A 12,790-nucleotide genomic window follows, 5' to 3' on the forward strand; every position below is an offset into this window, starting at 1 on the left:
CTTCAATTTGCCTCACTTATCTTTGATTGGATATTTGTTACTATAACATTTTCTTCTTATTTCCCCCATTTGTAATGTGGTCTTGTCATTGCTTTCACTGATTAGTACCATTCGTTTTTCCTAAAACTTTCACTTCTGAGGACCCTAATATTTTATCAATTCCTTTGATTCCTATCCAGCTCTTCATGGGGTTAAAAATTGCTTAGCCAAAAGACAACATCTATTCATAAATAGCTAATTTTGTCTATTGGCTAATTTCTCTTTTGTTCTGAGTGAATTTGTTTAACTGGCTTCCTACACTTCCTGCTTGCTTTACTTATTTCTCATTTAGCCAAGTGATCACTATGGAAGTATAGTAATACAGGAGTTTGAATTGACTGTTATTTGATTTCCATGGCAGATTATTCAGCACGATACACTGTTGTTTCACTTTGCATCTGCAGCTGGAGGAATTTTTAGAGACCTGTTCAATAAAGGCTGTAATTAGCTGATCTAAGGTAAAGGGAGTAGGGGTTTCCTCATAAGTTATTCTATGTTTTTCAGCCCATGCAACATGAAAATCAGCCCATGAACACAAGTCTACAGACAAAACACACATCTATAAAAACAATAAGTTGATTTCATTTTTTTGTTTGTAAATTCCACATAACCACTAAATATGGTTAATGATAATATCCTTGCCATTGCAAGACTGTTACCATAGATGTCATGAAAAATTCCTCATCTGTGTTGCCATGCCAGAGCATAAACAGAGAAACTTCATTAAAGACTTTGAATACACAAAATTACTAACTCGCTCCAGTATTTGGTTATTTATCCAAATCTAAAATTTCCTCATCATCTAACTTTCATAGCTTTTGTTTCTGTGCAACAAAGTTTCATGCCAAATTATATACACCTATATTTAAATTATTGAGAAAATCTTGAGAGCTACTATTTAATGGCACAATACCATCCACATATAATGATCCAATTTTTACATCTCCCACTAAACTTTGTTAGTAACCAAAATTCTTTAATTAAATGGTCCAGAAAATTATAAAAAGTGGTGGTAAGGTGGAGCCCTGCCTCCTTGCAAGTTTAATCTTAAATTATTTTTTAAAGTTTCCTTTAATCCAGAGATATGCCATTTTTATACACTGTATTCTCTTTAATATATCCATCATGCCATATTTTTATAAAATTCAAAAAGGACACATTTCTAGGTACTTTTCCCTGTGCTTTTCCAAGATATTTGCCAATTTCTATAATATTTTCAAGATATTTGCACTAAGGCCTTATACCTGTACCAAGACAAGTACGAAAACCCTGCAGAACAACAGTTAGACTTAAAGCCTGACTGTTGTTTCCCAAGGTTTCATTCAACAATACTTCTAACCTACTTCTCTAAGTGGCTCAGATTTTTTTTTACCTGGCACACAAAGGAGTAATAATCCTTTGTAACTTCCATATATTCAGCTTTATTTCCTTTTATATATATATAAAAGTACAATTAGTACCTTACTCCAATCTTCCACAACTTGTCCTTTGAAAAACAACCTCCGTATAATGTGATGACATTAATTCCTTTCCAGCTTTCAGCATTTCAGGTCTAATTTCACCTTCACTTGCTACCTTTACATGCTTAATATTTACCATCACTTGTTCTACTTCAATAATAGAGATAACATCCAAAAATTTCCCCCATTTAAATATTTACTTGATCTTCAGTGTCTTCAAAGTGTTTAGAAAACCATCACAGTAATTACTCTGTTCTTCTAAAATATACCTCTCTGTTTTAATTTCACCCTTAGCATTTTTGATTATCTCCGTTATGGTTTTTCCCATTCTTAAATTTTTAATGAAATGCTAAAAAATTTTGACATATTCCTGATACTAGTTTTCCATTTCATTCCTAATATTGGTTTTATTTTCCAATAATATTTTCTTCAATCTAACTGTATCATTAACTTTTTGAGTCCAGTATACCAGTCTAAATTTCTTGCCTTAGTACTAGTATCAGAAGTGGCAAATGACACAAGAAAGCAAACTTATACAGCATCAGCCAAAAGAAAAAAACAAAAGAGCCAATACTATTCATATCATCTGTCCACCCCTTCTAACAGTTTGTCTAGTTCCTTGAATTTATTCAAACGATCCACCTCTAAACAAGAGATAGGAGTTTGTTCCAGCAATCGATCACCTGCTAGTTGAAGTCAAATATCTGCACATCTATCCTGAAACCATTCTTCCTCAGTTTGAAGGTTATGCCCCTCCCTCATGTGTGTATAGGTCTAAGCAAGAGGAAGGATTCCACCAGCATTGAGCTTACTCAATCAGATCTCACACATGTCTAGTCTTCAAGGCAGTGTAGTTTGCAGAATGGAAGCTTTTCTTGGTAAACATACTCTTTTGTTTTTCTCATTAATCTCATTATTTTTCTTTGCACCTGTTCCAACAGATCCATGTCCTTTCTACAATGAGGTCTCCATACAGGCCTCCAGACCTGTATGCAATACTCAAGATGTGGCCTGACCACTGCCTTATACAATGGGATAATTACCTCCTTATCCTTTCTGGCAAAATTCCTGTATATCATTGCAAAACCCCCATGAGCTGTCCTGGCATCTTGTCTGGACAGCTCATGAACCATGAATGAACCATGGTTCATTCAGAGAATGAACCATGTTTTTCATATCTTTTCCCTATACACCCCTTTTCTGCAGCTTCCACTAAAATTCTCTTAAATTTTTCTGATTCTTCATCCAAATTCATGCATCAGGAATGCCATATAACTTCAAGAAGGTATCTATATTTAATGTCTGAGAGCTCTTATTTTTGTTATAAATATATTTATTTATAATTTCTAAAAAATTTAAAACTGAAGAAAAGAAAAATGAAAGATTAATAAAAAAAAATTGGCATACTGTAAAAATCACACTGCAATTTCATCCCATCTCACCTTATATTACAATTAGCCATATGGTGTAAGGAAGCCTGAGGCTTTTGCTGCACCAGTCAAAAAAAAAATTTCTGAGTTACCCTGGAGGGGGGGGGGGAAGAGAGAGAGAGAGAGAGAGAGAGAGAGAGAGAGAGAGAGAGGAGGGAGGGAGGGAGGGACCATCACTATAAGGATTTTATTAAGGATATAGTGATAAGCTCTTTGTTTTTTTGATTTAAAAAATAACTTTTTGACATTGGCTGATTTCTGGGAGTTAGAATGATGATGTATATATTACATTTAAAGCTGGTTGTTTGGCAGATTGGTTGGGAGTATTTTGGTGCAATGAATAATTTTGTCCATGGTGCATCAGTTTATAGGGTTAATTATGAATCATAATTGTCCTCCATGGCAGCTTAATCAGCATGATACATCGACATCTGCCACTTATTTTGGAGAGGTCTGGGTCTTTAAGCTGGTGGCTGGAAGACTTTCTAAAGTCCTCTCAGTTGAAGAGGACTTTAGAAAATGAGGCTGTAATTAGCTAAATTCAGTTGGTGGGTGTAGGCTCCCCCTCATATAACAATTTACCTGTTGTGCAGGAAAAACCCATAATATTTAAAGCTTAAGGTTCAGTTTTTATAGGGAGATACTGATCAACTTACTCCATTTCAAATGGTTATCAGATGAGTGCTATCAGATCAATTTGGAGCAGTGTGGAATTAAGGGCAAGTTTATGGATAAAGGGATGGATGAGTGGGAGAAGACTGAGTGATGATCAATGAATTCTGCTCTTTGTGAACTAAGGTTATTAGTGGAGTCCCCCAGGGTTTAGTGTTGGGCCCATTGTTGTTTTGTATATTTATGAATGATATTAATGAAGGCATATCACACTTAATGTCCCAGTTTGCTGACGATACAACAGTTGGCAGGGTTGTTAATGACAGTATGCTACTGCAACAGGATCTAGAAAAAAGCGAGGTAGATGGGCTGAGAAATGGCAACTGAAGTTTAACATTGACAAATGTAAAGTACTGCATAGGGATAGCAGTAACCCCAGAGTACCAGAGTATTGTACCAACTGTGTGGTACTGCACTTGGGGGTAGTGGAAAATGAAAAAGACCTGGGGGTAATTGTGCAGTCAGATATGAAGTTCTCTGAGCAGTGCAGACAGACTGTCAGGACAGCTCATGGGGTTTTGTCAATACAGGAATTTTTCTAGCATGTTAAGGAGGTGATTATCCCACTGGATAAAGCAATAGTCAGGTTGCATCTTGAGTACTGCAAACAGGCCTCTGGAGGACCTCATTTTAGGAAAGAAGATGTAGAGTTTCTGGAACAAGAACAGAGAAGGGCAATGAGATTGGTGAGGGGGAACAAAGGGTTACTCTTAAAGGCTTCAGTTCTGTTAATTGCAGTGTCTGAAAACTAGAAATTTGTGAGGTGATATGATTGAGGTGTTTAAGGGTTTGAATGGATTGAGCAAGCTCAATGCTGATGGGATTCTTCTTTTTGCTCAGACTATGCACATGAGGAGGCATAAATTCATACTGAGGAAGAATGGTTGCAGAATAAAGGTGTGGAAGTTTGACTTTAGCTAGCAAGTGGTTGATTTATGGAACAAACTTCCATCTGTTGTTGTTGTTGTTGCAGAAGTTGATAGCTTAAATAAATTCAAGTAAGAACTAGAGAAGCTATTGGAGGGAATGGGAAGTGTTTTTTTTTAGCTGATACTATATAAGCTTGCTTTCTTGCATCATATGTCACTACTAATACTAATGTTTATGAAAGGAACATTTCAAAGGATGAAAACCTTCTGAGATTTACAGATCTCAAACCATGAAACTGATATATTCCTGAATTAGGTAAACAACATAGGAAATCATCTTGCATACCTTGATGGAGGAGGTAGATGGTAGGTTTTAGTGATGTGCATAGGCAGATTTTTTTTTTTTTTTTTTAACCAGTTTGACTTTCAATATTTCAATTTCATGTTTTCAGCTCAGTGATATCAGAAAGTAATTTCTATTTTTAATTTTTTCAACTTTTGTCTCATTGTTGAATGCCAGATTATCAGTTCTATGTCTAAAATTAATTGAAAACTGAGTGAATGGATTAGCTCTTGTCCCCCCCCCCCCCTTTTTTTTTGTCTTCATGTTCTCAACTCTAAAAGTATTCTGAATAAACAGCATAGAATTTTAAATCCTCCTATATGTGAAAACCTTTAAATTTTACTTGACTTCAGAAAATATGTTTCTTTTTTATTTGCTTATTTCTTTTTAACACCTGAAAATGTGAGGGGTGTTGAAAAGTTCATGCCTCATACAGAAATAATAACAAAAAAATTGTGAATACAATTTTTTTTGAATTATTACATTTTGTGTGAGAATTCATTGAATTTAGAGTATTTCATTTTGTCACATAACGGACAAATCTGAAAATCATGTCAATAAGATACATGCAGGATTTAATGCTGAAAGGAATCCACACAGTAGGCAACCAACAATACATAAATGGAGATGGTAGACAACAGAGTATCAACTCATGAAATAGTACAGACTATTGGCATATTATATGAAAGAATCCCAAATTTTCTGACAGAGGAATTTTAAGGGTTTATTAAAGGTTTTTTTTCAAGATGGGGTTCATAGCTTATGAGACCTGATCAAAATGTGGTCAGTACAACACTTCCTCAGAATTGCTGGTACATTATAAAGCAAATTCAGAAATTTTTTTTGGCAAGATTTGTAACTATGGATAACACATGAATTCACCATTGCCTCCAAGAAAAGGCAAAAACAGTTCTGTTGACTGGAAGAGTGATGGCAGCAATCTTTTGAGATTCCAAAGGAATAATAATGGCAGACTGGTGTTCCAACAGGTCAAACTTTAAGAGGAGTATTATGCTACAAAATCTAAAGGAAAAGGAATGCTAACAAAAGATGTCTTGAAACACAGATGTCTTGATTAGCACTAATGAGTGACATCCATCAGCATGAGTACAAATTACTGCTGCACTCACCTTATCATCAAATCTGGCTCTGTCAGCTTTCTTCATTTTTTGTTTCCCAAACTTAATGTTTATTTAGCTGAGGTTTATTTGAAAAAAAAATTCGAATCAACTGTTAAGCGGTTATATCAGCTATGGAATTATTCTACAAGAATGAAATAACTGCATTTCCACATCACTGGAACAAGTGTGTGTGCAGCTTCAAAGTAACTGTACTGAAAAATAATATACAGTCACTAGTGTGAGCTCACTGTTTCATAGTGAGGCTATGAACTTTTCAACCATCGCAAAGCATGATCTTTAGTTTTTAATCTTAAAATTTTGTTAATATTAAACAGATGAAGAACTGCTGATTATGTTTAGTAACAAAGTTCAACAGCCTGAATAAGGACCTCTTTTTTCACAGATATATAAAATATTTTTAATGTTAAACTTTTCTTAATATTTAGGGCAGCAGTGGCAAACCACTGATACCAGTGCCACACTTTATGTTAACAGATGCTAAAACCAGTGGAGTACCCATTTTTGTAATCATGATTTTCAGTTCTAGTCAGAATAATAAACATACTTTAAAAAATGAAAATCATTAATTAGACACTACTAAATGAAAGTCACAATGCAAGAAAACAACTTACAAAAAAATAAAAGTGCATTTAAAAAAGGCAGTCCAAAAATGTAAGGCAGAAATGACCTATTAGTCAGTATCTAGAACAACATTAACATAAACATACATAGACAGCATTGTGTGCATGTCCAAGAAAATTTACTGCATATGTTAAAATAGTTTAAAAAAAGTTAAAAGATTTATTAATTTGGCACCAGGAAGCAAACCAGCTCATTGTCCCATATCTAAACAAGATTTAATCATGTTTGATGATGCAGTTCAGTAGCCCAAATAAGGATTTGCTTATATCCTGCTTATTGCCAGGATATAAGCAAGATCTGCTACTTATATACAGAATATACTTCACTGGTGATACATCAGTATGACCTGTTATGTATTACTGGTGATGCATAATAGGATATACTTCACTGGTGATATAGCAATCTATTGGAGTAAAAACAATAATTCAAGAACAAAACTGAATTTAAAGTTATTATCTTTCGAAATATCATAACCAAAATTCAGTTCTTAAATATATAATAAAACAGCATACCAATATTGGCTTCTATAATATTTATCACTATTTATGGTAACTAAGTATAAGAAAAATACATCTTCCAAAGAGATTTTTGTCATCAAACAAAAAGCTTATTTATAAAAACCAAGACAGTGATCTCAGATCCAGGTTAATATTCTTTCCATACTAAAACCTCTTGCACACATTATAAAAACTATGGTAATGGAAAAGTACCATGACAGAATAAATGAGACAGTGAATATCTTGTACAAAATATTTTAATAAAAGATGTGCAGCATAAATAGAATAAACCTTCATTACACATAATATTGCTCCACAGATTTATACATAAGTTTGTGCAACCTGCCTTGCAGTAAGCTGGGCACCTCAACCAATATTCTTTAGTGTGGCATGCATCACTGGTTTCAGATATGTAGTATAATAGTTCCTTTGTGCTTACAGTTTGATCTCCGCTCACCATGTGACAGATAGGCAAAAAAAAAAAAAAAAAAAATCTGTACATCAGGAGAGTCTGGTATTAATTTTACAAACTCGTATCTCAGCTCATATCCATCAATGCAAATACAAAGTGCTGCCATTTTTTCTGTTCTGATGGGAAACCCGATCAGAATAAGTGAAGCAGACTTGGTATAATCCTAGCCTACCCCTATACATTTTTCATTCTAACAATAACTAGTAAGCTAAACATATCTGTGTATGTGTGGGTGTATGTATGTATGTATGTATGTACATATACACACTTACACAATAAGCACTGCCAAAACCTTAGGTTTCCAGCATGGATATATACCATATTGTCCTCTGTTTAAGTGCTAACACTTAAGGAATGAGGAATCGTCACACGGTTGTACTGTAAGAACTGTGGCTATAAGTGACCCGCTGACCACCAGGTTCTAGGGTGATATCCTCTGCAGAAGCTAAATTTACAATGATACTTCCACTTAGCTGCTGACTGTGACTTCTACTTCTACTATATGTGGTATGACTATCATGACTATAGCGATCTTCAGACCCTACTGTTGCTGTTTCCAGATCAGGGCTCATTTCACGGTACTCATCACCTGTACTTGTAATGCTGTTCCCATCTGGGGAAAGGCTGTCATAGTTCTGAAATACTGATCCTTTAGATCCATCACCTATAGCCTATAAAGATATTTAACATATTTATTAATGATCAAAGATATTTAAGAATATTCTTTAATCACTTCTTTAATTTTTCTTCTGAATAACAATTTTTATAAAAAGGTATAGAGAGTTTATTAGTTTATTTAATTTTTTTTTTTTTATGATTAAGTACAAAGGATACTTACAACATTTTCAACTAAGGTCACTTGATGCTGCAGCTTAAAGACAGTGTTCATTATAGAAAGCTTGTTTGTTTTGTTTTTTTAAATATATACACAGTAATTAAATGTTGTCTTTATAGAAAATAACAATAAAAAGGTATTATTCAAACTATCATAATTTTTCTTTTCAAATAACAATAAATAATTCTTACTGGTGATAGTAGTAGTGGCATGTGATGAAAGAAAGCAAGTGTATGAGCTTATGCAGCATCAGCCAAAAAAAAAAAAAAAAAAAATTTAGACAAAACAAATCCCTCTAAATGTTTGTCCAATTCCTCCTTAAATTTATTTAACATATCAACTTCCACAACGACAAGTGGAAGTTTGTTCCAGCAATTAACCATCCGCTGGCTAAAGGCAAATTTCTGCACATCTATTCTATGTCTTTCCTCAATTTGAATTTATGCCCCCTTAGGTTCGTAATCTGAACAAGTGGAAGAATCCCATCAGAATTCAGCATACTCAACCCACTCAAGGCCTTATACACACAATCAGATCACCTCACAGGTGCCTAATCTCCAGCTGCTGAAATTTGCAGAACTTAAGCCTCTCTTGGTAAGAGGATCCCTTCATTCCTCTCACCAATCATGTTGCCCTTCTCTGTACACGCTCAATAAATCTATATCCTTCCTAAAATGAGGCCTCCAGACCTGTATGCAGTACTCAAGGCGTGGCCAGACCATTGCCTTATACAGACGGACAATCACTTCATTTTCCCTGCTAGCAAAATTCCTATATATCATTGACAAAACCTCATGACCTGCCCAGGCAGCCTGGTCTGCATTGCTCAGAAAACTTCATATTTAACTGCACAATTACTCCCACGTCTTTTTCATTTTCTACCACACAGTTGGTACATTTCTCTGGGGTTACTTCTTGACAAATGCAGTACTTTGCATTTGTCAAGGTTAAACTTCAGTTGCCACTTCTCGGCCCATCTGCCCAAATTTTCTAGATCCTGTTACAGTAGCACAGTGCAATGCACAGTAGTGCCTCCGTAGCCGAGTGGTCAGGAGCAGGAGTGCAGTAGCACACGCTCTTTGAGTAGACTGGGGTTCAAGCCCCTGACTGCTGAATATGGTTGATCTGCAACCCGCACTGGACCAGCATGGCAGATTATGGTCCATTTCCCTCAACATGAATTGTTGAGGAGGCTTCCATCCTGCAGTGGGTTGATAATGGCTGCCCTTTACGTTTTTTTTTTTTTAGTGCCATTAACAACCCTGCCAACCTTTGTATCATCTGCAAACTTCAACTTGGAGGGCGCTGATTCTCTTTAAAAATTACAACTGTGAATTACAGGCTCCGAAAAAGTGATAAGTGTTTGCCATTTTATTTACCTAATTGTTATTTTATATTGAACTTTATTTTATTATTATTATTAGCCATATGGTGCAAGAAAGCCTGAGGCTTATGCTGCACCAGCCAAAAAAATTTTCCAAGTTACCCTTAGAGAGAGAGAGAGAGAGAGAGAGAGAGAGAGAGAGAGAGTCAGATGTAGAAGGTAATCACCAAGAAAGAGAAGAATGATGATATCCAGCTCAGCACCCACGGTGTTCCAAGCCCATACTCACAAGATGTGAGCCATATAGTTCTAGATATGCTGGTTATTTTTATTTTAGAAAAGTGTTTATGCAGATTACTACTTAATATACGTAAAACCGTTGTTTCGTTCGAATCTTACAGCCATTGTTTTTGTATAGAGTGGTAGGGAATTCAAATTTTTAATTGTGGTAACTAGGTAGCTCTAAATTAAAATTATACAGCGTAATTCGCATCCCTGCATTTAGTATTCTATTAGATAGTGTAGTATTGACAATTAATTAGTTAAATTTATTGATCTTATTAATTTAAAATATCATGCCCCAGAATAGAGCAGAAAAGCAATGGGCACAAAGTGGCAGGAGTGCTGTGACTCGGGGGAGAACTGAGGGGGCGATTCTCCAACACATCACAGCATAAAAAAATGTGCAACTTGTGAAATGTTTACCAAACTCTCTGGAACGAAACATGATCTAGCCAAGAAGGATGTCTTTGTGTGTGCCAGGTGCAGAGAGTGTCTAGAAATTAGGCATCAGCTCAGCGTTCTGATGGGCGTCTATGAGAGCTTGAGGTGTAGGGTAGATGCCCCCGAAGAAATTAATATGAGGGGGGCCTGTCAAGCTCTCTCAGCTGCCCAACTCAATGTCAGAGCTCACTCCTGGGCATGAGGCAACACAGCGGCAACCTCCAAGGCACTGGTTCCACAGGAGTTAGTTATCGTCAGTGACTCTATTGTCAGGGAGACGGAGAATATATTGTGTAAAAAGGATAGATGGAATAGGACCAGGGTATGTCTGCCAGGGGCAAAAGTTGATGACATTGTAAAGGATATATCATCTTTTAAGGGCACCAATGACATTAAGAGTAGGAGATCTGCAGATTTACTTAACAAGTACAGGTCAATATTGCAAAAAAGTCGTGAATTAGGGTTAAATTTGAAAGTGTCTGCAATTCTACCCAGACATGATAGGAAGGAGTACAAGATGAGAGCCTTGTCAATCAATTCAGCTCTGGAGAAAATATGCAAGGGTCAAGGGGTCAAAATATGCTAAGGCTATTCAAGAGGAGAATGTTGCATATCGTAATTGGCTTGTTTCTAATTCTCCAGTTTCATTTTCTGCCTACACCAAAGCTCGCAACAATTGTAAAGCAGTTATCAATCAGTCCAAACTAGAGTTTGAACACGCTAAGAGTAGAAAACTTGCTTCTTGCCCTAATGGTAGCCGAGCATTCTGGTCTCTTGCCAAAGCTATTGGCCACAACTTTTGCCCATCTCTGCTCCGACCTCTGTCCAAACCAGATGGTTCTGTTGTCACTTCAGCCAAGGATAAAGCTGACCTGCTAGCATCCCAATTTTCTTCCAGCTCATGTATTAATGATCTTGGTAAAACACCTCCCACCATTCCCAACACGTTGCATTCAATGCCTCCTGTGGTCTTCCATCAAAAGGATGTCAGAAGGATTTTGATGAATCTTGATGCTAAGAAAGCTCCAGGTCCTGATGGTATTTCTCCACTTGTTCTCAAAACCTGTGCTCCTGAACTTATTTGCTGCCTTTTTTCACTTTCTTATTCCAAAGGTGTTTTTCCTTCTGCTTGGAAATTTGCTCATATCCAGCCAGTTCCTAAAAAGGGTGACAAATCCCTCCCATCCAATTAACTGCCAACTCTTAAACTACCTAGAAACCTTCCGTCTGATCAACGATTGCCAGTATGGATTTCGTCAGTGTCTATCCACTGGTGATATTCTGGCTTATGTTACCCATTTATGGACTAATTCAATGGAAAGGTTCGGTGAAACACAAGTAGTTGCTCTTGACATCTCAAAGGCTTTTGATCGTGTTTGGCATAAAGGTCTTCTAAACAAGCTTCCATCTTATGGTTTGCCAACTGTTTTTAGTAATTGGTTATCCAGTTTTCTCTGTGATCGCTCACTGAGGGTGATGGTAGGTGGTTCTCTGTCTTCTAACTTCTCCACTAATGCCGGTGTCCCCCAAGGTTCAGTTCTTTCGCCCACTCTTTTCCTCTTGTATATCAATGACCTTCTTCCATTGACTGGAAATCCTATCCATAGTTTTGTCGATGATAGCACATTGCATTCAACTTTCCATTTTGAGAAACCTTGTCCTGCTCAATCAGCTTCAGCTTCTTGAAAATCTGCTACCAATTCCTTAAATGCCAATCTTCAGGTAATTCTCCAGTGGGGCAAAGACAACTTAATTGATTTCAACCCTTCTAAAACTCAGTCTTGTCTTATATCTCGCAAAAAGGATTCTTCTGCTCCTATGCTTAGTGACACTCCGATTTCTAGGCAAAATGATATATCTCTTTTGGGGATTACCCTGACTTCTAATCTCTCTTGGCACAAGCACATTACAAATACTGCTTCCTCTGCATCTAAAAAACTTGGTTTTCTCTTTCGCTCTCAGCGTTACTTTTCTACCAAACAACTGCTCACTCTGTATAAATCGCAAATCCACCCTGCCATGGAATATTGTTCCTACATCTGGGGTGGTGCCCCCAAAACCTCTCTCAGGCTTCTTGATTCCATTCAGAAGAGGGCAGTTAGATTAATTAATGATTCATCTCTAACAGAGTCTCTCCACTCTCTGTCTCATAGACGTACTGTTTCTGCTGCATGCCTTTTCTACAGATACTTCCACGGGCCCTGTTCTTCTGAATTGGTTTCTATAATTCCTGCTCTCTGATTCAAAACAGTCCGAACACGTGCCGCCACCAGCCAACATCCATTTACTGTCCAACTTCAAACCCACAGAACCAACTTTTCATCTTCCTCATTTATTCATTCAACTGCCGTTTTCTGGAACAA

The 12,790-nt window shown here is 36.5% G+C and overlaps 1 protein-coding gene across 1 annotated transcript in view; it reads right to left on the reverse strand.

The window, feature by feature from the left end:
• Window positions 1-7,592: 7,592 nt before the first annotated feature.
• The window catches only part of LOC150076763 (uncharacterized), a 408,267-nt gene continuing 403,069 nt past the window's right edge, over window positions 7,593-12,790 (reverse strand). The window contains exon 33 of the mRNA XM_090386915.1: window positions 7,593-8,216. Coding sequence (XP_090243041.1) covers window positions 7,911-8,216 — 306 coding nt within the window. The 3' untranslated portion in view covers window positions 7,593-7,910. The remainder of the gene's footprint in view (window positions 8,217-12,790) is intronic.

The sequence above is a fragment of the Mastigoproctus giganteus genome, chromosome 12 (assembly GCF_048544385.1).
Source record: "Mastigoproctus giganteus isolate SK-2022 chromosome 12, ASM4854438v1, whole genome shotgun sequence".
NCBI classification, from domain to species: domain Eukaryota; kingdom Metazoa; phylum Arthropoda; class Arachnida; order Uropygi; family Thelyphonidae; genus Mastigoproctus; species Mastigoproctus giganteus.